Raw genomic sequence first — 26,300 nt, 5'->3', positions numbered from 1 at the left:
GAATAAAAGAAACAAAGCCCACAAAAGAAGCCCCAATTGCTCTACAAACTTACAAAGCAGCAATTGGCTGGGTTGATTTACACCTTCATTTTTCTATTTACATTTGATGAATAAACAATTAGCAAGATGTAAAGCAGCCCAGCCAATTGCTCCTTTAAGTTTAGCATAAGGTAGACTTCAAAGGGATCAATGCAAATACGTTGAGATTGCATTCCCATTAAGCTGGGCCTGCTTATCTATACTCGCACACATTTCGTCTCCTCCCCAGTTCTTGGCCAAAAGCGATGTTCTCCACCTTGCAGACCTTCCTGAAGTGCTGCACTGGAGTTCATCTTCAACTAACGAAACTGGTCCTGCATAGTTCTCTACAGTAGGGGTGTGCACAAAACCCCAGTTTTGGTTGAAGGGCCCCAGTGTGGTTCAAGTCTGGACCAGATTCAGATTGGACTGGGCATGCTCGGTTTTGCACATGTTCAGCTGGAGTTTGAGCCAGTTTGGGGGTTCTAAATGTGGGAAGAAGAAAAAATGGAATGCCTGTGCCTGCATATTGCCAAATCCTAGCCAGATCACTACTCTCGGTTTGGTTCCCCCGTGCCAGGACTCTTCATGAAATTCCCACTTAATGATCTGTGTGACCTGACATTTTTCTGCAAGTCATTCCTTCCTTTTCAGCACAGAAAATGTGGTGGTTTACATGTTGGGTTTAATTTTGCTTTTTAATTTCAGCTTGCAAAAAGAGGGTGATACGCCATGAAGACTCTGGACATTCTGAGATTAATAAGAAGTCTAATTAATTAAAAACGCCAAATTCTTACAGAATCAGACACATCTGAATCAATAGTCGATCTGCAAATTAAATCTGTGATAATGGGAAATAATAGCTGGGCAACCAACTTTATCTGCATTTGTTAAAAGTTAGCAGGTGCCCTTTCCTTTGCAAATGAGGCTGCAGGGAGAATTATTTGTAGAATATTCTAATATTTTAAGGCTCAGTAGGAATTACTCAATTTCCCACCTCATATTCCAACCCCTGAGAATTTGTAGAGAATATTTTGAAGCATATTTGCCCCAAGGCTAGTAAAAATCTACTTACCTCAGTGTATGCACTAGAAGACATATCTCAAGAAAAAACTCTATGAAAGAATTAAAAAAACATGACAACTTACTTTACATTGAAGTAATAATATCTGATATCCAATACCACAAAAGAGGTATTAGGATTTTTAAAGAACTAACAAATGGATATATGCAAACTAGATGTCAAAACAAAGCTAAAGCTATTGTAAGAATATAATAATAGATGTAACAAAATAGGATTTCAGAACAATAACAAATTGTATACAATCTCTATAGAAATGTGAGAACAGAAATATAAGAATTGTAAGCAACAAATGAGAAAATGACAAATATTTCAAACAAGCCAATAAACAAGCTTACAGCCAAGCTAGCACTACTCTCACTTCTAACCCGACGCCACTCCTACAATCCACAGAGCAACCAACTCCCAGCATCCAGCATTTCAGTTCACACAGCCCTTTGTGACACTGAGCCTCTCTGGGCCAAAGCACTATGGCAACCGGCACTGAGTCCAGGCCCCCACATTTCTTCAACAGGACTCAGCAGCTGATATTCAGTGATGCTTGGCCAGCACTTCACTTCCACCCTGGTGGCCAAAAGGCCATCACTGATGTAGCCTACTTTCCCTTCAAAAAGCTCAGGGGGGCACACATGGGAATTCATCCTATGTTACCCATCCCACAAACTTATGAGCTAGCTGGTCCTAAGAGGTCATCTTCTGAGCTTCATGCTGAGTGGGGTTTTCACCCCTGGCCTCTCCAGTTCAAGACTCCGATTCACCACAAATTAACTCCAATTCACGTCCCCCTCCCAAGGCAGGCCATCACAAACAAACAAAAGAAAGACACGTCAAGCATTTATGGTGTTTGCCGATAGAATTGTGGGCTTGGAGATCTGGCACCACAAGCTGGGTTTTACACAATGTATCAATCATACTGTCTCCGATGTCTGTGTCTGGTCCATCGCCTTCCTCTGCCTCTCCAACAACCTCCCTGACAAATCACTGCTCGTGTCTCTGTCCCTCTGTCAGCACCTTTTGCCCTTAGGCCGGCTGAGGTGTTGTCATGCCTTTTCATTAGGCCTTCGTTCCACTTCTGTCCTCCTTCCCCTCAAGATCTCTGCCCCATATGCTACTTCCCCTCATCTTCTTTTTGTAATGTCTTGATATGACTGTGGGTCCCTTAGGTGTACTCACTTGGTGGATCACCTCGGTAGACTGACTCTCCCCACTAGGGGCAAAAGCAAGCAGGATACCGACCTGCACAAACTACAGGATGACTCTGTGGACACTCACAAGACCAAGGTAGAATAAAATCCTGGACAAACTTCACCCACAGAGATCGGGAGGGAAACCAGCCGTTATCCACTTTCTTAAAGACACAGTACCACATGCCACCCCTTTGCCCCTTGTTGCGAGTCCTTCCGCCAGCCCCCTTGGCCCTTTGCTCACCACCAAACGCTTTGCTTCCCGGCCTCGTTGGACTTCCTTCCACTAAGCTGCTAGTCCTCAAGTTCCCTGCTCCCCCCCCCCCGCCAGCTTCGGCCTGCAGGTTCAACCCTTTAAAAAAGCTTCCTGCTTGTGGGCTCAAGGAACAGGCTTGCTTGGAAGTACTGCCGTTACTGTGCACTGAATGCATGTTGAACTCCATGGGGAGAAAAACAGATGCGGCAGGAGTGGAGACACTACCCCATCAGCTGCCCTGTCTGGAAGTGTGGTGTGTGGCTCGAAACAATACCGCTCCATGAAGCACATGCAAGCCTCTGAGGGTGACCTCCCTCATAGGCTTGCAAAACTTTGCTTCACACTGTCCAGGATCACCTCCTTCTTCCTGAAAACCTTCTGGAAGAGCAAAGTGAGCTGGATTAGACTGCCTTGAGTATATGAGAGAAGGGCAGGGAGGGTGGGAGGAAAAACCCTGTATGTTTCGCTCCGTTTTATTGTTTCTGGGAGAGAGTGGGCCTCTGCCCAATTAATCAGCTAATTACAGCAGGATCCCTTCGCCTCAGAGGAAGGATAAACGGGCCAAGAGCACAGGACAGCAGAAGAGGTCACGGTGAGCTGTGCATGGCAAGACTCCTGGGAGAGACTGGATGGACTCCTGAACTCCGTCTCCCTAAGAGGGGACTCAGAGAAAACCTCTCGGACTTGACCCAGCCTTTCTCCAAGAGGAGAGTTTCCTGCCTTTTCTTTCATATGTGGTAATTCAATTGTGCCACCTAGTGGACAAACTGAAAGCTGCACTTAGCTCATTTGGTGTGTGTTTTGTTTATAAGGGGAATCTTAATGTATTTACTAGCTAACCTTGCACTGAGCCTATGGCATCCCACCCCCACAACTCTCGCGCCCGCTCTCGCCGCCACCGCAACTCTCACACCCGCTCTCCCCCCGCAACTCTTGCGCCCACTCTCCCCCCGCAACTCTTGCGCCCACTCTCCCCCCGCAACTCTCACACCCGCTCTCCCCCCGCAACTCTCACGCCCACTCTCCCCCCGCAACTCTTGCGCCCACTCTCCCCCCGCAACTCTCGCGCCCGCTCTCCCCCCGCAACTCTCGCACCCGCTCTCCCCCACTGCAACTCTCGCACCCGCTCTCCCCCACTGCAACTCTCGCGCCCGCTCTCCCCCACTGCAACTCTCGCACCTGCTCTCTCCCCAACTTTCACGCCCGCTCTCTCCACCTGCCACAATCGCGAGTGCTCTCCCCCCGCAACTCTCGCGCCCATGCTCCACCCCCACAAGTCTCTCACCTGCACTCTCTGTCCTCCGTCTTTCTATCTCCGTTTCACAGTTCTTGCTTCCCCCTGCCAATGCTAGGGACTGTTGCCCACTCGCCTGACAGCCTTTGAGCTCCCTTCTCTCTGCCGCTTCGCGGCACAGCTCAGCCAACCATATGCCACCCACAGCCCCCAGAGCCAACTGTCCTGAAGCCACCCCAGCCTCCAAGCTCCCTGCTGCTTCACGGCACCCCCAAGCCAACTGTCAAACTGCTTTCCAGCCACCCCTCAAAACTCCCTGCTGCTCCGGAACTCTCTCCCTCTCTGTCAGCCAATCGCCTCCTTTCTACCAAGTCTCCACACTTGGAGAATTAATAATATAGATACTAGCTTAACCCATGCAGAAGACCTCAGATCTCTCCACCCTCACCTGAGCCACACTCCTGCTCCTCCTCCTGCATCCCATTGCTTCCATCCCTCTTACCTCTCCTGGTCACTCCTCCGTCCCTTTACTCCACCCCCCTCAACCCTCTTGGTCATGGCTGCAGCATTGTGGCACCTATTGGCCAAGCTGCAGCCCCCTATTCCCAGAGACCTCCCCACCCTCATCCAAGCCCCACTCCTGCTCCTCCCAACAGGAGCTGCAGCAGCAGTGGTTGACCAGGCCCTTCCTCGCTGCTGCCACCACCATGGCTGCTCATTCCCCTCAGGCCGCTGACAGGCTCAGGCCCATCCCTCACCCTTCCTTCTTTCTCTCTCCCCTTCCCCTCTTTTTCTCTCTTTCTCTCTACTCCACTCACTCTTCTCCTGTCTTTCTTCTCCTCCTCCCTCTCCCTCTCTGAGTTAACAGATCTTGTTTCAGATCTTGTTCATCTTGTTTCCTCATCTAATTCACACAGTGGCAGCCTCCTTCTCCTGAAGGGGTTCTTTCATCCCTCATGACTCCTCTCTTTGCAGACCCCTGCCAAGAGAGAGAGAGAGAGAGAGAGAGAGAGAGAGAGAGAGAAGTTTATTTGGTCATTGACCAGCAAACATTTACAATAAACCAGGACAAATTTTACAAATAATATAACAAAACCTGGCCATAACAGAGATAATATCAGTGTCCACATTAGTTAAAAGATAATTTAAATAAAATTCATCAGACCAGCCAGGCAAACTATCTAACATAGGAGATATAAGTCTTAAGCAGGGTTCACTATAAAAATCACAATAAAGGATAACATGCGAGGTGAATTCTATAACCCCTTTGCCACATGGGCAAAGTCATAAAAATAGCGGAACTCCCTTAAACCTGCCATCCAATACTGCTGTTGGAAGAACATTTAAACGCGCTAAAGTGAGGGCTTGTCTAAATTTAGGGACAAGCACCACATCAAAGTACTTAGCTGGTTTAATAGCTTGACTCCCCAAGTATAAACCCTGCTTGATCCATGCACCTTCTTGTTGAACTTCTATATTCAGGTCACGTTGCTTAACTAACTTCCTGGCTTGCTCAATTCCTACAGTATGCAAATCCTCTACAGAGAGGCCAAAAAAAGAAAATTTACTTAACATAGCTCGTTTCCAGCTCAAATTAAAACCATCATTCATAGCCAAAGAGGCTAAACACACCTGTCCAAAACTCAGTTTTAACCAAAATCTAAAGATACAGCACCAGTATAAGGATTCCAGCCTAATAAGCCCAACTTCTCTTCTGATGACAGCATTTGGAGCACAACACGGTACCTGCAAAATGCATCTAATAAACTTAGTCAGGATAGCCTCCAGTAGGGCAAAATTACTTGCAGGTCGTGTGTGTGTATGTGTGTGTGTGTGTGTTTGTGTGCGTGTATTTTCCAACTGACTTAAACCATGACAGTCTCCTCCTCTCTATCTGCATATAGAATCCCCACTGCCCAATCACCATGGTCTCATAGGCTTCTGCTTGCGAATTCTCACGAGAGCTGCCACACATGGGATTAGCCACAGGTACGCCTTAGAGAATTATATATACAGATAGATAGATATGGATCGACCAATGGTCTGGCTTGTATAAGGTAGCTTTCTAATGTTCAGAAGAAAGCGGCTTCATGCATTCAGATGCCCTCAGCAGCTCTGGGTATCTGTATTAGTCACTAATCTGGTGTTTCCACTGACTAGAAGGAGGGAAATCCAAAGCAGGGTGTCATGTTGACCAGCATCAGGCATCCTTGTATAAGGGCAATTAATTCTGCTGCATTAAGAACAACTGAACAACAATCCAGTCATGCCCAATGCAGAGAAGTGGCAGAATACCTATCCTCAGTGGAGGTAGAATGGAAGACAGCAAAGCCAGAGCTGATGAATTATGCAGAAATTTAGCAGGAAGCTTCCTCTGTGGATGAGTGTGTCAGGCTCAAAAAGGCCTTGCAGTGTTTTGCATAGTCCACAAGCATTTCCAGGCAGATAGTGTGACAGAGACTGCCTCAAAGATATCTTTCATGCCCTGCCATCCATCAAATTCACCATATCAAAAATAGTTCTGTTGTCGAGGTTCAAGCATCGTGCCAGACGATGTTTAAGCCTTCCACAGTCATAGGAGGCAGATCAAGACTCACTTTCCATCCACAGCTTCTACCAGCTTGACAGCAATTTCCTGCTCGTGCAAGGTTCGCAACATTCGATCCCGCCTGTCTTTCCGACGTTTCAGGTTTATCATGAATATCTAAAAAGAGAGAGGGAGACCAGATTTCCCCTGCAAAATTAAAGAAGGCAGTGGGGGTGGGGAAGTGTATAGTGGGCTGAGATAGTTTGGGGTGTTGTTCTTTTCAGTTTGATTAATGCCATACCATAAAATATATCCACATCTGGGTAAAAAAACTCTTGCCATTCAACTTAGTGGCCAATTGTAGTCAAAAATCAAAGCACGTGTGTGCGCGCACACACATACACATGCCCCAGAACACAAAACTGCTGAGAACCCAAAGAACTGGGCGTGGAGGGGATAAAAGCCCACACGTGTGAATGTTAGCACAACTCTGATCTTGTTTTGGATAAAGAAGCTTAGACACTACAATCCCTGGGTAGGGACAATTCAGTGCCTCACTGCCAATGACATTCAGGGCTGCAGCTCAATGGTCAGACACACTTGCTTTGCGTGCAGAAGAAGCAGGGCCGGCTCTAGGGGATCTGGCGGCCAGATGCAACACTCTGTTGAGCGCCCTTAGTTATCGTGAAAAATAAAAATCCGAAATACAATTAGTGTGTATTCAAAATTTAATACACAAAGATTTTATGTAATTATGTACATAACATTGTATATAATAATAATAATAATAATAATTATTATTATTATTATTATTATTTTATTTTGCATTTATATCCCACTCTTCCTCCAAGGAGCCCAGAGTGGTGTACTACATACTTAGGTTTCTCCTCACAACAACCCTGTGAAGTAGGTTAGGCTGAGAGAGAAGCGACTGGCTCAGAGTCACCCAGCTAGTATCATGGCTGAATGGGGATTTGAACTCAGGTCTCCCCGGTCCTAGTCCAGCACTCTAACCACTACACAACGCGCTCTCTCTCTCTCTCTCTCTCTCTCTCTCTCTCTATATATATATATATATAATGGTGTATAGATATAATATACATATATATGTATATACTATATATGGACTTTGAAGAAGCAAGATAGAAAAAGCATTGACACTTTTGAACTTTGGTCCTGGAGAAGACTTTTGAGGATACCACGGACAGCCAGGAGAACAAACAAATGGATCAGGTTGGGATAATTATACTAAGGTTTCAACCTTAGCTGAAGTGAACTTAGTTGAGTAAATGTCAGACTGCTAATTGTTTACGCTGATATAAGATGCGGAGGCAGGCAGCTCTTCCCTCGAGCAGGGAAAGGGAAACCTGTTTCCACTCCTTTCAGGGTGCAGCTTCTCCACAGCTTTTCACTCTGTCTGATATCATATGCTCAGGCAGCTCCATCCTCCCTCAAGAGCAGGGAAAGGGGAACAGTTGGACCCGCACGCAGGAGAACAACACAGGCTAGAGAACTGGTTTGGTTGGTGGCTGCTGCTTGTTGTTTCAACCTTTCCCCCAAAATGCCCACAACAAGCTCAGAGGGGAGTCACAGCAAGCACAGCGCCTGGAGCGCGGGAAGACGGAGGAGGCCAGAGGCATAACTAGGGAAAACGGCGCCCAGGGCAAGCACTGAAATTGCCCCCCCCGCCGTGTCCCCAACATACATCTGACTGACACACATGTTTCAGAAAACTTTTATTTTAAAAATTTTAAAAATTTTAAAAATTACCAAAAATTTCAAAATGCACTACATACTTAGGTTTTTCCTCACAACAACCCTGTGAAGTTGGCTTGTATCTCAAACATCAGAATTATGATGCGATGATGATGATGATGATGATGATGATGATGCCTCTCCCTCACGCCCTGGTTCTGTTCCTGACTTTCCCTTGTGAGTGACTGTATTTTAACAAAACGAAAACCAAGGACTCCAAAGTAATTCGAGGGACTAGGGTGATAGTGCTAAAGACTCCTTATTCTCCCGCTGTTAAAGAAAGACTCCCCTTTTCCAAAACCGCGCGCTATTTACACCAGAAAAGGTTTCAAATGGAGGGGGAAGCATTTATGCATTTATGCTTTGTTTTATGTTACGATTTCAAAGTTAGAAAAACTATAAAAGGGCCATTTTAGAGAAGATATGCACTGCCTTAGTTGCAAATCCTGCTTTTTTGAGATTCCCTGCAATTGAATAAAGCGATAATATACACCTTTGCTATTTAAATTGGTTGGAGAGTATTTATGACAATAAAAAATGAAATGGCATTTAAGTGATTACTTAAACATGGGTTTAAGTAATCATTGGTTGCCTAAGACCACTCAGATTTAACTAATCTTCATCACATTGACAAAAAGAGCAATTAAAATTAAAATCCATGACTAAAACCAAACCACTTTGGGGTTGTTTTTAATGAAAGGTGGTATATAAATTTAACAATAAATGTGTAGAAGTATATACTTTCACCCCCTGCCCAACCTACAATTAATTCCAGCTTATTTTCAAAGGGCTTCAAGTTTTATTTGCAAATTGCTTGGCAGCACCAATGTTTAAGTAATCGCTAATTGCTCCTAATGATAGTTTTACTTATTGTTAAATTTATATACCACCTTTCATTAAAACATTCTCTGTTCATCTGATTTTCAGTCTGGTTCATTAAATCGGTGGAGGTTTAGACTTTCCTGATGGGCTGAAACAGCTAATCCACATCCCCCCATCTCCCCCTCCCTGAACCTTTTCAGTTAAAACATGGTTAGATTTTAGGGGAGGAAGGACTTGAATGAGCAAAAAGGGGAACTGGTTCGGGCGTTCAGGAAGTTGTTCAGAAGAGGGAGTTGTTCAGGAAGTTTGCTCTGGTGCGTGTCCTCCTCTCGACGCATGCGCAACTGGTGGCGGGGCGCGCCGGGGAGAGAGAGACTTGGACTACGAAGACGCCGTGGCGCCCAGTGCTGGATGAGCAATGCCAATGGGGGGGGGGGCGCCACCGGGACCGGGGGAAGGGGACTGCTCTGCAAAAAAAAATATTTTTTTTAAAAAAATAAAATAAAATAAAATAAAATTCCGGCAAATCGGTGGGGGCACTTTTTTGTGCCCCCTGCAAAGTGGCTCCCGGGGCACGTGCCCCCCCTGCCCCCCTATAGTTACGCCTATGGAGGAGGCGCCAGCGGGAGGCGGTTCGGATGCTGCACGCAGGCACCAGGCAGGTCCACGTGATGCACAGTAACAGCAGTGCCAGCAGCAGTGCGCGATCGGGTTGGAGCGGAGGGAGCAGGGCCAGACTGGGGGCACTGAGAGGGCGGGGGGATCTATTTGAGGAGGGCGCCAGGTTTTCAGCAGAATGGGTGGGTTTCACAGTACTTTTTTGTTTCATTTAATTCCCCCCCCCCGTTAACTGTTGATATCTAAACTCTGTTGTTTTTTTTGTTGTTGTTGTTATTTACATTTTATATCCCACTCTTCCTCCAAGGAGCCCAAAGCGGTGTACTACATACTTGAGTTTCTCTTTCACAACAACCCTGTGGAGTAGGTTAGGCTGAGAGAGAACTTACTGGCCCAGAGTCACCCAGCAAGTATCATGGATGAATGGGGATTTGAACTCAGGTCTCCCCAGTCCTAGTCCAGCACTCTAACCACTAAACCACATTTATACACATGCTACATGGAAGATGCTGAAAGGCATCATCTCATACTGCGCGGGAGATGGCAATGGTAAACCCCTCTGTATTCTACCTAAGACAACCACATGGCTCTGTGGTCACCAGGAGCAGACGCCAACTCAATAGCACACTTTACCTTTACATGTCCAGAACTGAATGAAGAGAGAGAGAGAGAGAGAGAGAGAGAGATATCCATATGTATATTCTTTAAACTAAGGTATAACATATATAGCCCCTGGTGGAGCCCCTCGTGGTGCAGTGGTAAAACTGCCGCCCTGTAACCAGAAGGTTGCAAGTTCAATCCTGACCAGGGGCTCAAGGTTGACTCAGCCTTCCATCCTTCCGAGGTCGGTAAAATGAGTACTCAGAATATTGGGGGCAATATGCTAAATCATTGTAAACCGCTTAGAGAGCTCCGGCTATAAAGAGAGCTCTGGCTATAAAGCGGTATATAAATGTAAGTGCTATTGCTATTGCTATATAAGTAAGGTATTCATTTCACAGCAATTCACTGGCCAGCATGAACAACCACCTTCACAAAATCCTTCTTACTCCCCTCTATCTCATCATTGAAACTTACACAAGATCACACACAGGCTTTTTTCTTTGTGCCATTTAATCGCAATATTGTGCATACATTCATGATTAAGCAGGCAAAACACTCAAGTAGTCCTTGCTCCTTATTTTAACCCTTTAAAAAATAGTCCCTACCTATGCCTGTAAATTCTACTCAATTAACTCAAAATAATCATACTGAAAATTAAATTGAACATTATACTGCATTAAGCAACTAAAACATACTGCATTTTTGCATTTTTGCCCTGGATGCTACAGGCACTGCATGTTTTGCATTCAATACTCTGCCATCCCCAGAATCACAGACACAGAGTGATTTCATGCCTGGTATCTCCCCATTTCACAAAACATCCCCCATATGCACCCCTCCATTTTGCTTACTGTTTTTGAAATAGGAATGATAAAGGATGCTTCCTCTTTGAAATGAGACTGTGCCTGTGGTCTTGCTCCCCATGTCTCCTTTCTCCTCACTCTGATCTGAAGAGCCTCACACATGAGGTGAGGAGTGATTATGTGCATGTACAGAGAGTCTAGCCCAGAGAGCAAGCAAGGGGAGGAGGAGAGCCTCTTTCTATGTGGCTCTGGTCAAGTTTGTTTGAGAGTCCCTTTGCAAAACAAAGAGAGTCCCTTTGTTTTGACTTGATGACTTGTTGACTCAGACTGAGCAGAGGGCACTGGCAGCTGGGAGGAGTCCAGCCCCCACCTCTGTGAGTCTGTCTGTCTTTGCATTGCAATCCACTTCGGAATCCACTTGGTTGCAGAGAAGAAAGAGACAGAAAAGCCTGTTGCTTTTCTTCAAGTTCCATTGGCACCTTCCCAGACTCCAGTCGGTGGCGCTCTGTGCCCACAGCAAGCTGTGCCCCAATTCAACGCATCTCTTGCTTCCTCGGAAGAGCCGGCCCTGAGACCCCAGGTTCAATCTTGGCACCTCCCAAGCAGGTCTGGAAAAGATCCCTGTCCAGCAGCTGCAGAGACCTTGGCTGGCCTCACTCAGGCCTATAGCTCTCTCCAGGGCTGGTCTGTCCACTAGGTCAGGCTACCCCAACCTGCAGCCCTCCAGATGCTGCTGAACTACAACTCCCAGCATACCCAGTCACAATAAATTGTGGCTAGGGATGCTGGGAGTTGTAGTTCAGCAACATCTAGAGGGCAGCAGGTTGGGGAAGCCTGCACTGGGTGGTTGCCTAGGGCACCAAATGGGGAGGGGCACTGATGGCCTGGGTCATGTGCCAGGCAGTGAGCCAAGAGCAGGGCCAGCCGGCCTGCAAGGCAGACCCAGGTGGCTGCCCGGAGCAGCAACTTGTCGGATAGGTTGTTGCATTGTTGCATCACCCCCACCCCTTGGCCCCCGTGGGTGGGCGCATGCATCTCCCATCGTGCAAGTGAGCGGGCGGGCAGCTGAGCAGGCACTCCCCATCCCTTTTGCCCACCCAGCAACCTAAGCATTTCATATATGTATTGAACCTAGGGTATATAGTTAATGAAGAACTGAGCTCTTGCTACACCATTTTGATGTTAGCTGAAGAGAGCAAGAGTCCCCTCCATCTTGTATTCCTGAATGTATGTCAGTGGGAAAGAATCTGCTTAGTATGCTTTGGTTCTCATACTAAGCAGACCTTGTAACTTGCAACAAATCCCCATTCAGCCATGATACTTGCTGGGTGACTCTGGGCCAGTCACTTACTTCAGCCTAACCTACTTCACAGGGTTGTGCTGAGGAGAAACTTAAGCATTTAGTACACCGCTCTGGGCTCCTTGGAGGAAGGACGATATAAAATGTGTAAAAACAAAACAAAAAACTCCACCCCTCCCTATTATCTTCATTTTCTCCCTCACTCCGAGGGGCCGCCAGGGAGATGGACGAACACAGGCCCCCTCTCTGCTAGATATGCCCCTGTGTCTGAGTCTGCAGATTCATATCCATGTACAATTTTATATAGTCTTTACAACAATTCTAACACACACACACAGACACAGACACACACACACACGTAAATACATCCACAACATATAAAACAAACACCCAGTATCTTGCGAAGAATGTGCCTTATTCCACCAATATTCGATAAACATAATCCAGCTTTCTAATAACTTAGCTGACAAAATATTATGCTGTTCATAAACTTGGTTATAACATTAAATAGAATTTATCAGCCAGTAATGCAGCTTTTTTTTTTAAAGAAGAGGTCTCAATTTATTCCACCGCCCCACCCTCAGAGGCGTAACTAGGGGAAACGGTGCCCGGGGCAAGCACTGAAATTGCGCCCCCCCCCCGCCGCGCCACTCCCGCCCCCCCAACATACTGTGCATACATAACACATGTTTGCCCACCATAAGCAGATTCCTACATCAGATGCCAACATGCAGTATATACTCCTATGTTGTGGAGGAGGAGAGCTGGTCTTGTGGTAGCAAGCATGACTGGTCCCCTTAGCTAAGCAGGGTCCACCCTGGTTTGCATTTGAATGGGAGACTAGAAGTGTGAGCACTGGAAAATATTCCCCTCAGGGGATGGAGCTGCTCTGGGAAGAGCATCAGGAGGTTCCAGGTTCCCTCCCTGGCAGCATCTCCAAGACAGGTTTTTCCTCACAACAACCCTGTGGAGTTGGCTTGTATCTCAAACATCAGAATTATGATGCAATGATACTACATTATTATAAATAATGAAAGGGGCTTACATCTTCTGGCAATTAATTCAATTTGTTGATTATGTTTGAATGTGAATAAGAATGAAAACACTCTCTCTTTATTTCCACCCCTAACCAAAGTTCTCTTTGAAAAAGCAAAAAAGTTGGATAAAGTGGAACAATAATCAATAACTTTGATTGAAAGCCATACTGTTTTGCAAGAAGTTGGATAACTGGGGCTTACTGCTCTAGACTCTATAATGACCTAGACATACATATTTATTTATAAATTGGGAGTGTGATTGCAGAGTATCAGAACAAATATTCTATAATGAATAGGCTGCTTTCTTTCTTATTTTTAAAGTAGCAATTCATTTTCATCAGCAGAAAACAATCATACTGTGAATACATTTTTGCTATTAATACTTATTCTTCAGTGCATAAACAATCCCATTTGAAATTCTAGCTGGTTTTCTAGCTAATCTTTCAGTGGAAAGAAACTGATTTGCAGAAGAATGGTCAGTAAGTGGAATGCATTTCATCTGTTTGAAATAACTGTAAAACTCACAGCAGAGGAAGAAGAAGAGGTCCAAACATGCCAAATTCCAGAGACTGGAAGTCAAAGGTGGCCACTAAAAAGGATCACCAACACCAAAACATACCCAAGAAGGCAGGCAAGACTTGCTTGCTGGCGGGGAGCGTGGTGGAAGAGAAGAAACCCCTCCCAACTTCAGCTTCTGTTTGAGCGAAGGGGTGTGTGTGTGCGCGCGCGCCCGCTCCCTAAGCCAGGGGACACGCACCGGAAAAGCAAACTGGGGGAAAGGCGAGGCAGGCTCCTCCACCCTGGGGGAAAGTGCGCCCGCCACAGAGCCTTCCCAGGCAGCAAGCATTAAATCCTCAATAAAATCCGAGGCAAATAATATTCCTACTCCACCACAAAGCCTTTTCCACCATTGGGAAGTCGAGAGTTAGATTAATTCTGCTGTGCTTCAGATCCCCTAATGAAAACAATAAAGGAAACCACTGCAAGACTAAACCTATCGCAATAAATTTTCCAAATGTGCCCGCCCAGGTTGAGGGACTGATTTCTTCCACATTTCGCCTCCCCCCCAATCCAATCTGTTCCATCTGATTTGCAAGATAAACGATTGCAAAGGTATTCGTCTCAACACCGCCCCCGCCCCGCCACAGGCGTCTCAGTCCTTAGCAGCATTTACTGAAGCCAAAGCGAAGGCTCCTCAGAAGCCTCCGCCAGTTACTTGCGGGAGCGCGCTCTGCAGGAGGGGGAAACACAACAACCCCACGCATTGCCCTCTTGTCCCCCACCCCAGAGCTGCCCTTGAGAAGCTCTAAAGTTTAACAAATTTGCTGCGGCATTGCAAAAAAACCCAACATCTAATGAAAGAATGAACAAGCAAATCCTAGGAAACGATGGGAACAATCTCTACTCTACCATCACTACAGGCAGATTGCACGGGAAAGGCTGCACCCACGGCACAATTTTATGCTCTTCTACGCAGGAAAAAAAAGAAGTCTTAGTGACTCCCTGTCCCGAGTCCCGCTCAAGCGTGCCTAGGAGGACCGCAGCTTCACAGAGAGGGGAAGGCTTCCAAGGGGAGTCAAGAGCGCGCAGGAGTTGCTGCTCTCACGCGCATCGTCCACTCACTTACCTGAGCTGGGCCGTACCAAGGAGAAGAGCGCACAGAGGAGCAAGGCTCGGCTAAAAGTCACGGCCGCTGCCAGAAAGTACCGTGTGGTTACCGCCATCCCGCCTAGTGATAGGAAAGCAGCAGAGAGGAAGTCTGGCGCACCGCTGCACTAATGCCTTAGTTCAGGTTACTAAAAGCGGTTGGCGTCTCAAAGACACCAGGTGCCTTGCTAGTAAGCGGGAGCAAAGGGCGCGCAAGCTGCTGCGGAGTCTAGAGGAGGCGGAGGCAAGCCGAAGAGAAGTAGTGGTAGTCCCATTAGCGCGGCGCCTGCTTGTCTAGAGAAAAAGAGATTCCTTGTTGCTGCTCAGGAAACGAAGCAGAGTGACTAGCAAGTCACGCCTGCGCCGAGGGGGGGGAGGGGTGCCGCCGCCGACCTGGACTCAAAAATTTTTACCAAAAAATTTTTTTTGGGAGGAAAAAAATGGGGGGGGGGAGGAAGGGGATAGGTGGGGGCACTTTTGGGCGCCCCCTACTAAGCGGTGCCTGGGGCACGTGCCCCCCCTGCCCCCCCTATCGTTACGCCCATGCCCACCCTACCGCCAAGTATGCTCTAAGTATTTTGGAGATCTGCTTTCTTTGTTACCATGCCTCCAAGGAGCTATCTATGGATATATGAATAATTCCTGTGTGAAGACATTTGAGAGGCAAGAATTTATAGACTGAAGAATAATTCTCTTACAACTTGGCTTCAGTGCACCAAACTGACATCATGGGTGACTAGGTTTGTGCCAGGCACTCCACTATCCTCATCTTGATTTGGGCCTCAAAGACCAAGGGAAAACATGGGTGCACGTGAAGGGCAAATTGGAAGCAAGCACAATTTGTGACATTGCAAAACTTCATTGTAGATTACATGGCATATCTTTTTAGGCATTCGGTTTGTGTTCCAGTGCCCCAGATTTGTGACATTTGAGCCAAAATGAAATAGCCTTAACTCTGGTCTTAAAGTGGCAGGCTTTTGACCATCTAACATAGATTAAGACCATAGTAGTTTGCCACAGTTCTTTGGGATAGATGCAAGTTTAATCCTGGAATTTCAGCTTTGGCTTCCTTAAATATAATGAGATGTTCTGCACAGCATGCAAAGAATCAGTTTGGGTTAGGAGGTAAAAGTAAAGTGTGCCGTCAGGGGCGTAGCTATAATTGAACAAAAGGGTTCAAAGAACATGGGCCCCCAGCTCCTGAGGGCCCTCCAGCTCCATCCCTTCCTATTTTCTCCATTGTCTCCCTCAATCTGAGGGGCCGCCAGAGAGAGGGATGAACACAGGCCCCCCTCTCCCCTAGCTACACCCTTGTGTGCCGTCAAGTCAGTGTCAGCTACTGGCAACCACAGAGCCCTGTGGTTGTCTTAGTAGAATACAGGAGGGGTTTACCATTGCTATCTCCCATGCAGTGTGAGATGATACCTGTATGATTTTGTGGTACAATATAGAAGGCAGATGCATTGCTTTGGAAGAAAAGTAAAATGTTTATGAGTAATGGGAAGATTGGTTCAATAAGTACAAATATGAAGTTATATTAACATCAAACCTAAACAAAGGGTACTAAGAGTCCAGCTAAATGATTCTGAGGTAGGTTGTGCAACAGATGATTCTGTGATAGGAGTTATTGGGATTGCTGTGGTAGTTGGTGGTCACAGAGTAGCTGTCACTGTTGTCACAGAGTAGCTATGTGGAAGATGCATAATGTTTTCCCTTACTTGCTCAGTTTGCTGAGGGACTGGAGGTTTCAGAAACTGTGGCTGATATGTCTCTGTCTAGCTGCTGCTCCAGGCTGTTAGCCCTCATGCACAGGAGACATTTCTCTACATGATGATGGGCGATAGTAGCGAAAATGTGGAGAGTAAGCTTCCTAATGATGGTGCATGAAATCTCCCATCGTAGGCACTAGAGAGTATGGTTGTGGAAATCTGGATTCACAGTCCAGGTGGAAGAAACCACAGTTCAACTCTATATGGCTTTTGACTTCCCTCATGTGGTACCATGCTCCTGCAATACAGTACCAGCAGTGATCATATTGAGGAAATAGTTGGTAGCAATGTTCACCTCTAGACTCAACAGGAGGATGTTTCTCTTCTTCCAGTGCTTGTTGTGTCATCACCGAAGTAGTTCTAGATGGTGAAGTTTTGCAAGTAGACATGAATGGTGTCTTAGATATCTGGAAGATGGTCTCCAGGTGGGAAGCAGAACACAGCAGCTGCTGTTCCTTCCAATTGATATGTAAAGTTGAATAGTAGTTGAAAGTTTAATGCCGACACTAAAGAAATTCACTTTGTTGGTACTGAAACAGATGTTATAGTCATGGTCGACACAAAATTTCTGATCAAAGTCAAGGTTTGACTGCATTGTTGGCACTCACCTGAAAGATCATTCTCAGTGGTAGGGAGTGTATCTAGTGATGCTGGGTTGTTCCTCCCACCTGCTCCAAGACAGGGCCAATCAGGAAACAACTTTTTCTGGTGAGCTGGGAGGACTACCTCCTCATCCCCAATTTGAAGTCTTAGAGAATCGTTCTGGTGCCACTGAACTCTAACTTTAAACATCATGAACAAGAAACACAACACATCTATGATGGCTCCTAGGTGGAGAATCATGGACTGGGGAGAGAGGGAACTCTTCTGGGTGTTGACAAGGAAGCCATGGTTCCTCAGGCAAATGGGTAGATTAAATATCCCTGAGACTTTTCTGAGGGGAGGGGCACCTGATCAACAAGTCATCTAGATATGAATAAAGGTGAACTCCTTCGTCAGCAAGTGCACAAGTGCCACCATGATCTTAGTAAACACCCATGGTGCAGTTGACAGTCTGAAGGGGAAAGCCCTGTACTAGAAATGCAGCACAGTTCTACACAAAGTGCAGGGACCTCCTATACTTTGGATGGATGGGAGCGTGGAAATAAGCCTCTTTCAGATCTACAGAGACCAGGAGATCCCCTTTCTGAATTGCCATTACTATGGATCGGAGTGTCTCCATACCAAATCCCTTCTTAGATACCTGTTTACAAACTTCAAGTCCAGTATGGCTCTCCACTTCCCATTCTTCTTTGGCACTAGGAAGAGTACAACCCGTCTGTGCTCCTCTTCCAGAACCAGTTCGATGGCCTGATTCTGAAATAAATGCTGGATGGCTTGCAACATTATTAGCACATGCTTGCCCTTCTTCCGGCACCTTGGGGATGGGAGGACCTGTCCAGGGGCTGGGACCAAAAATCTGGAACATAATAGTGAGAGATGGTCTGGTGAATCCAGGCATCAGATGACATTTGCTGCCAGGTGCAGGCAAATTCTTGGAGCCTTCCCCCATGTTCATGTCTAATGTGTAGTCACTGAGAGTTTGAATCTAGCCTTATTGGACTGGGTGGTCTGGAAATTTCTACTTGAGAAATAGTCTCGTGGGGCAAATCTGTACCTGGCCCAAGAAAACCTGTCCTGTTTGTTCTGACAAAAATAAAAATTAGTTTTGGTCCCTTTGAAACATTCTTCCTTGGTGGAAGAGATCTGCATTATTTTCTTATTCTCCTTGGTTTCTACCAGGACAGGTTCCAAGACCTCACCAAAACACTTACCGCCCTCGAAGGCTGAATAAACTAGACTGAAGAGAGATTTCTGATCCATCTTCCAGTTCTTTAGACATAGAAGGCATCAGACCATAACATCAACTGCCAGGGCCCTGGCTGAGAGCTGTGTGGCATCCAAAGATGTTGTCTACCACAAAGGCCACTGCTTTCCCCAGTTTGAGTCCTTGGCTGAGTTTAGGGAGCTCTTGGGGAACCAAAGGCAATAATTCTTTGACCCATGGGGTTTGTGGCTAGCCACTGGGGAAGATGGCATGCTGAGCCTGTTGCTCTCTCTCCAACCAAGCCTATTATTCAGCTTTAGCCTGCTTAATTTTGCCAGAGCTCTGTTTGAAGCCAAGAATTTATAGTATTAGAATGTCTGGGACAGATGTACAGTGAAAAGGAAAGGGAATTACTGCTAACAGCTAACCCTGCTTTGCCAGTGCCCCGCTACCTTGGCAAAGAGGCACCTTTTAACGTCGTGATTCTCTTTATTTAGCAGGGGGAGAGTAACTGGCCCTATCCACCCCCAGCACAGTACCTCCAGTGACTGTTGCTGGTATCTATCCTACGTTTCTTTTTAGATTGTGAGCCCTTTGGGGAGAGGGTTCCATCTTATTTGTTATTTCTCTGTGTAAAGCGCCCTGAGCCATTTTTGGAAGGGCGGTATAGAAATTGAATTTAATAATAATAATAATAATAATAATAATAATAATAATAATAATAATAAATAATGATCTGCTATTACAAGTCTAGTCCAACTAGAAGAGGTTATTTTAAAAGAATGTACCAAATTTGGAAAGAGAAGCATCCAGATACAGAAAAAACAGAACAAAGGCTAGCAGACCAGAGAAGATTCATAATAAGAAATAAAGTATTCACAGGAGTTGAGCTGGAAGAACTGCAAAGAGCAACACAGGCTCAAGATATGGAAGAAGAATTACCACCAATTGAAGAAGTTGCTCAGGCGCAAGTGGAGGAGGTGTTGGAAATTGAGGATGCCACTGTTGCTGAACTGTTTCAAAATCAAAACCAGGCAACCTCCCCTTTTCCTTCACCTCAAAAACCTGAATGCCATTTAACAGAAAAGCAACAAGAACTAAAGCAAAAAATAACTGAGCACATGAACCAAACAACCACCAGGGGGCGACTTCCAGCTCTAAAAACAGTTGCCAAAAAACAACTTGCTCAGGCATTAAAAGATGTCAATGCAGCACTTGCAGAAATAACAACCAATAATTTGCAAGAAACAAACCAACTAATGTACAGTGCAGCAACAATAACAACACAAGAGCTCGGATATAAGATTAATGGACCTGTCAAAAAAGAAAGCAGTACATCACCTAAATGGAAGATTCAATTAGAAAATAAAATCTCCAGGCTTAGATCAGATGCTAGTAAATTGAAAGATATGAAAGACAAGAAGCTGAAGAATGAAAACACCAAACAGTATCTGATCCAAAAATACCACCTCAATTCAAGGAAAATTAGAGAAGTCCTGGAAATAATAAAGCAACAAATAACAGCAGTGTCAAAGAAGATTAGCAGATACGAAGCCAGAATCACACAACACAGGCAGAATCTCCAATTCCAGTCGAATCAGAGACGTTTCTACCAAAGCATAGAAGAAGAAACTGCAAGAAATGTAGAAACACGAAATAAAGAAGAAACAGTGCAGTTCTAGGGGAAATTATGGGACAATCCAATAGATTATAATAAAAAAGCAGGCTGGATGAAAGAGGTCGAAAAATTTAACCAACAAATGCAAGATATAACAATAACACCAGAATTAATAAGTGAAAGAGCAAAGAAAATTAAAAATTGGACTGCGCCAGGCGACGATGAACTGAATGGCTTTTGGCTTAAACACCTAACAAGCCTTCATAAACTATCAAAACAGTTCAATCACATTTTGCAGGGAGGTGATATTGAACAATGGCTAACAACTGGGAAAACTCATCTCATCATGAAAGACCCAGCAAAAGGTGCAGTTCCAAGTAATTATAGACCGATAACCTGGAAAGTCCCAGTCAGAAATCGAATCATTGCTAAACACTGTCCGTATATTCAGTAGCGATATAGCAATGGAGTTTGGACTAGACAAGTGTGCTGCATTAATAATGAACAGAGGGAAAATAACAAAAACAGAAGGAATAGAACTACCCAATGGAAGCAAGATCAGGAGCCTGGAAGAGAAAGAACATTACAAATACTTGGGCATTCTCCAGGCTGATAACATCGCACACACTGAAGTTAAAAGAAAAATAGGAAGTGAATACATCAGGAGAGTTAGAAAAATCCTCAAGTCCAAACTCAATGGTGGGAACACCATACAAGCCATAAACACCTGGGCTATACCTGTTATCAGATACACTGCAGGAATAATAGACTGGACCCAGGCAGAGCTAGAGATGCTAGATCGTAAGACCAGGAAAATCATGACCATCAATCATGCTTTGCACCCCCGCAGTGATGTAGATAGGCTATACCTCCCTCGCAGCTCAGGTGGAAGAGGAATGCTGCAAGTCCATCAAACAGTAGAGGAGGAGAAAAGAGGCCTTGAAGAATATATCAAGGACAGTGAAGAAGATGCACTTCAAATGGTCCATAATGCGAAACTATTCAACACCAATGAAAGAAAGCAGGCCTACAAGAAAGAACAAGTCAAGAACTGAGCAGAAAAATGGAAAAAGAAGCCCCTGCATGGTCAATATTTGCACAATATAAGTGGAAAATCAGACATCACCAAGACCTCAACAAATTTCAGACATTGCTCAAACTGCTAGCAAGGCTTGTGATACGCAAAATGCACCTGACATAAGCAAAGTTTTTAAAGATATTGCTGAAATCAAGACAGAATTGGCTGATGTCCAAGATTTCAATAGGATAAATAAAATACAGCTAAAAGGAATGAATGAAAGTATGGGGAAAGCTGATTTAACTGGATCTATTTTATCCCCTGCTAACTGGGCAAAGAGGCACCTTTTACCATGGTGATTCTCTTTATTTAGCAGGGGGAGAGTAACTGGCCGTATTCACCCCTAGCACAGTACTTCCAGTGACTGTTTCTCATGTGTGTCTTATGTTTCTTTTTAGAATGTGAGCCCTTTGGGGACAGGGACCCATCTTATTTGTTTGTTATTTCTCTTTGGAAGGGCGGTATAGAAATTGATTATTTATTATTATTATTATTATTATTATTATTATTATTATTATTATTTCTCATTCGTAAACTTAATCTTCTATTGCCATACCTAAAGATTGTGGACAAAGATATTGAATGAGCTCACCGGGTGTTTTCTCCTAAGCTGTTGCAGCAACCAAGAGACACTATTGTGAGATTTGTTAATGCTGGCATAAAAGACAGGATTATGGGGAAAGTGTGTGAGGTGGAAGAGATTAATTGGATGGAAGCAAAGTTAAAATGTTTCAAGACATTAGCATGGCTGCACTCCAGAAGAGGAGAGACTTCAAACCACTCATGGAACAATTAGTAAAAAAGGGAATTCGTTATAAATGGGGGTTCCCTTTTAAGTTAATTGTCTTTAAGTCACAAGGAAGAGAGATTGTTTCAACTCTGAGTTATATGAAGAAGGTCTTGGCTGAACTTAGAGGCACATCTGGAGGCAATTAAGAAGACGGCCTTGGAAGCTGGGAAGAGACTGGATAGTTTTCAAAGGATATGACAAGTGAATTATTTCTTGTTTTTCTACAGTATGGTCTTTGCAATGAGTGTCATGTGTATAAGTAGATAATAATAATAATAATAATAATAATAATAATAATAATAATAATAATAGTGGTATTAGTGGAAGGAGCGTTTCCTAGGATAATGAATAGAGATTGGCTAAATGATTTGGAATATTGTATTAATGCATTGGGCTGAAGAGGAGGGGAAGCTTTGCTTTGGTATGCTGCCCCCACCCACTTGGACCTTGAAGAGGATTTCCTTTTGTTTAGGACCATCTGTGAGAGCTCGCTATAGTCCAAGCAAGTTGGGGAGGGAAGGGAGGGAGGGGATATAAAATATGTGAAAGAACATTTTAAAAAAAAATTAAGTATAAAAGTAACTCAAGATATATTAGGCTGTTTGGTGAAACTGTTGGTTTTGGAAGCTGTGCTGAATTATTATGTAGACCGTAGAGATTTGAATGGGTGATCAATGTATTGTGGTTTCACTGAATGTTAGAGGACTAGGTGATCCTATTAAGACAGCTAGAATTACTAAATATATACAATCTTTTAATCCATCTGTGGTTATGTTACAAGAAACTTATAAGACAAATATAATTAAAGATAGGTATTTTGATCAGCGGTGTTTTGCGACAGGGACTAGCAAGTCAAGAGGGGTGGCCGTGGCTATTTTATTTAAAGCTAGCTTACAATTTAAGGTTAAAAAGATTCAGAAGGATAGTGATGGGAGGTTTATATTTATTAAGGGGGAATGAGATAATAAAAATATAACATTAGTTTCTATATATGCCCCTAACCAGGGCCAGATTGGATTTATACAGAAAACTATGAAACAATTAAGTAAATTTCGTGGGGGAAATATAGTTTTAGGAGGAGATTTAAATGTTGATGCAATGGTGCTAACTGGGGGAACCAAAATTATTTTCAAAAAACAATCTTTACTTTATAAGAATCTCCAGAAACTAATTCAATCGAATGAGCTAGTAGATACGTGGGGAGTTATGAATCCTTCAGCTAGAGGATTTACCTTTTTTCTGGGTAGACATCAATATTCTACGATAGATTATATATGGGCTTCCAGAAGCTTTTAAAATCAATTTCAGCAAGGAGAAATTGCACCTATACTTATAAGAGATCATGCCCTGGGGATTTTTGAACTTAAATTGGAGGAGAATGTTCCATTTACAAAAATGTTTCATTTTTAACAGCTTAATCGTGTATTATTTAATAATTCAATAGCAAAACAACAGTTAGCTCAAACATTAAACAATTTTTTCCATGAAAATGATATGGAGCAAACGCCATTAACTATAAGATGGGATGCTATGAAGGCTTTTATAAGGGGGGGAATGCATATCTCAGATGAATAGTATTAAAAAGGGAACACTGGGAAAGATAAATATATTACATTCAAAGATAAAGAACCTACTGTCAATGTACAATAGAACGGGATCCGTAAATATTTATGAACAGTTGGAAAAGGGAAAGGGAAAGCTTGAAGTTATAGAGACTGGGAAAATTTCTGCTCAATTTTTATATGTTAAACAAAGATATTAGGGGAGGCAGGGCAAGATAGTGATGGGCTAACAACCTAATCATCAAGCTTCTGCCTGTACCTGGGCATTCCCCCTCCCCAGGCATGCCACTGAAGGGGTTGATCCCATCCAGGGGGAGAAAAATACTACTGAGGAGTCCCAGCAGCAAGAGCCCCCCCCCCTCAAAGGAAGAAGGGGGGAAATCAGGGAAGAAGAAGAAACAGCAAAGGATTGAAAACTTCCTCCCCCCAACTGAGGCAGTGCCAGAAGACTCTTTTGCTGTGAGTACCAAGAACAGATTCACAGCCCTGACCTCGGAAGCCCCCACCCCCACTGACAGGCAGACTCACCGGGAGACACATAGCAAACAATCCACCTCAAGATCGTCTCAACGGAGGAATCAGGAGGGAATCTCTCCAAGCCATGGGGGCCAAAGCTCTACAGTTGGGAAAGCACCTCACTCCCAGTCTGACCTTGTTACCCAGCAGTTGAGCGATGCCTGTCTTATCTCTCCAGAAGGTTTGCTTTTAATTCTAGGGTGTTTATACCAAATTGGAAGACAAATAGAGGCTCTAACACAGGCTTTTGCCCAATTCTCAGCTAGGACCCAGCAAGGGGTTAACAACTCGGCAAAATGGACACTGCATCTGGATCAAGCACTGAGAGAGCTACTTGCCTCTGACCACCTGCAGTGTATCCAATCCTCCTTACTTAACAGCGACCCCATCTATGCACCTCTGGAGTCCTATAAGGCCCTAGTCCAGGAATTACAGCAGCTCCTCTCTAGTAAGAACCGTGAGCCTCATACACAGCATCAACCAGCCTCCAAGCAATAGTTTGATAAGTTTTGATGTCATTGCCAAAAAAGCCCTTGCCAATACCTATCGAGATTACAAATCTGGCTCAGAACTGTGGGCTGTGCAGAAAAGGCAGTATAAAATTCTTCTGACTCGTAAGAAAAAAGAGGCCATGAAAGAGGCTTGGATAAGACTCATTCAGGCCGTTAGATCCAAAGACTCTGCTATGTTCTGGCATCTAATAAAGAACTCTCCCAGGTATGGCCCAAATCACTTGGACTGTCATATCCATCCAGAGATCTGGGAGAAACACTTTCAAGATTTATACAAAGACCCTGTCGTAGTCTGCAAAAGTCCCTCCTGTGCCATTGAGGATACCCCAGCATGGTCTCCGGTGTCAGCTTCAGAGATCCGCAGTCTAGACACCCAACTAAGACTGGGAATGGCTCCAGGAGATGTCCTCATTCCTCCGGAGGCTGTTAAAAACAATCCGGACTGGTGCCCTCCCATCCTGGCATCACTTTTTATCTATATCAGTATGAATGGCCAAATTCCCAAGGACTGGGGAGTAGCGATCATTGTCCTCATATTTAAAAAGGGCAAGAAGGACGATCCCGCCAATTATAGACCCATTCGTTTGCTCAATACCATCAGCAAACTCTATGCGAGACACCTATACCGGAAACTTAGAGATTGGCTGGAACAGGAAAATCTCCTTGCTGAGGAACAAGCAGGCTTTAGGGAAGGGTTATCCACCATCAATCAGTGCCTAGTCCTATGGCACCAGATAGAGAAATATTCCTCCTGCAGGACGACCTCCCTTTATGCCGCCTTCATTGATCTCAAGTCAGCATTCGATTCTATTTCACGTGTTAAACTATGGGAGAAGTTGGAGGCCTCCTCCATTGACCGGCATCTGCTATATCTCCTCCACACCCTGCATATAGACACCTCACTCAAGGTGAGATGTAGTCCACAAGGCCACCTCACAAGGGTTGTTCTAACTCAGAAAGGCTTTGAAAAAGGATGTATCTTGGCCCTAATTCTACTTAACTTCTACATTAATTCTATGGTGGGCCAGCTTAGCAATCCTGATTTTCACCCTCCAAAACTTGTGAGGAGACACATTGCCATATTGTTATATGCAGATGATGCAGCTATCTTCTCAAGGACCCCCGTCAGCCTTAGAAGAGCACTGAGGGCCTTGTTGCTGCACTGTAAGGAGGATCGCCTCGAAATTACCTATCACAAAACTAAAAGTATGGCCTTTGCCAGGAGGCCCAAGATCTACTCTTGGAGGATAGAAAGTCATGAGATTGAACAGGTTACCCATTTTAAGTACTTGGGAGTAGTTTTCCACTCTGGTGGCTCTAGAAAAGCCCATGGAGAACACATGGCTTTAAATGCCCAGAGAAACTCCTCTGCTATTCTTCAGTACCTATGGACAAGAGGAGGCCATTATCTACCCGCAGCACTTGAACTGTTCAAAGCCAAGCCACTAGCTCAGCTCCTCTATGGTGCTCAGTTGGGCCTCTTTCCCAACATTGCGTCTCTGGAACGGGTACAATCTGGAAACAGGCCTGATCAAGATTGAGGCCAGGGTGTGGGCGACCACTCTTTGTTATTGGCTCAGATTATCCTCTCGCCCAATTGGCCTTGCCCCATTAACCCTATACAACGACTACAATTCTAGTTCAATACAGACAATTGAGGCCAAAATGGCTTTGCTGGGGCTCTCCACCCTGACCATGCTCAGCATGAGCTATGATAAGGCAAAAGCAACCATCAAGCAGCGCATTACAGACACTGAGCACCA

At 44.8% G+C, this 26,300-nt stretch overlaps 1 protein-coding gene across 5 annotated transcripts in view; it reads right to left on the bottom strand.

The window, feature by feature from the left end:
- The window catches only part of LOC128324290 (uncharacterized), a 259,679-nt gene that overhangs the window by 41,251 nt on the left and 192,128 nt on the right, over positions 1–26,300 (bottom strand). For 4 of the 5 annotated variants that reach the window (XM_053248662.1, XM_053248660.1, XM_053248665.1 and 1 more), the window contains 2 exons: positions 6,371–6,477; positions 1,094–1,133 (listed from right to left, as the gene is read on the bottom strand). In XM_053248662.1, coding sequence (XP_053104637.1) covers positions 1,094–1,117 — 24 coding nt within the window. In that variant the 5' untranslated portion in view covers positions 1,118–1,133; positions 6,371–6,477. Of the gene's footprint in view, positions 1–1,093; positions 1,134–1,437; positions 1,466–6,370; positions 6,478–26,300 lie in introns of those variants that run through there. The other variant, XM_053248664.1, reaches the window with a different exon arrangement.

Source organism: Hemicordylus capensis, chromosome 4, assembly GCF_027244095.1.
Source record: "Hemicordylus capensis ecotype Gifberg chromosome 4, rHemCap1.1.pri, whole genome shotgun sequence".
Classification (NCBI taxonomy): Eukaryota; Metazoa; Chordata; class Lepidosauria; order Squamata; family Cordylidae; genus Hemicordylus; species Hemicordylus capensis.
The sequence above is the reverse complement of the archived record's forward strand: the minus strand, read 5'-3'. Positions and strand labels throughout refer to the sequence as shown.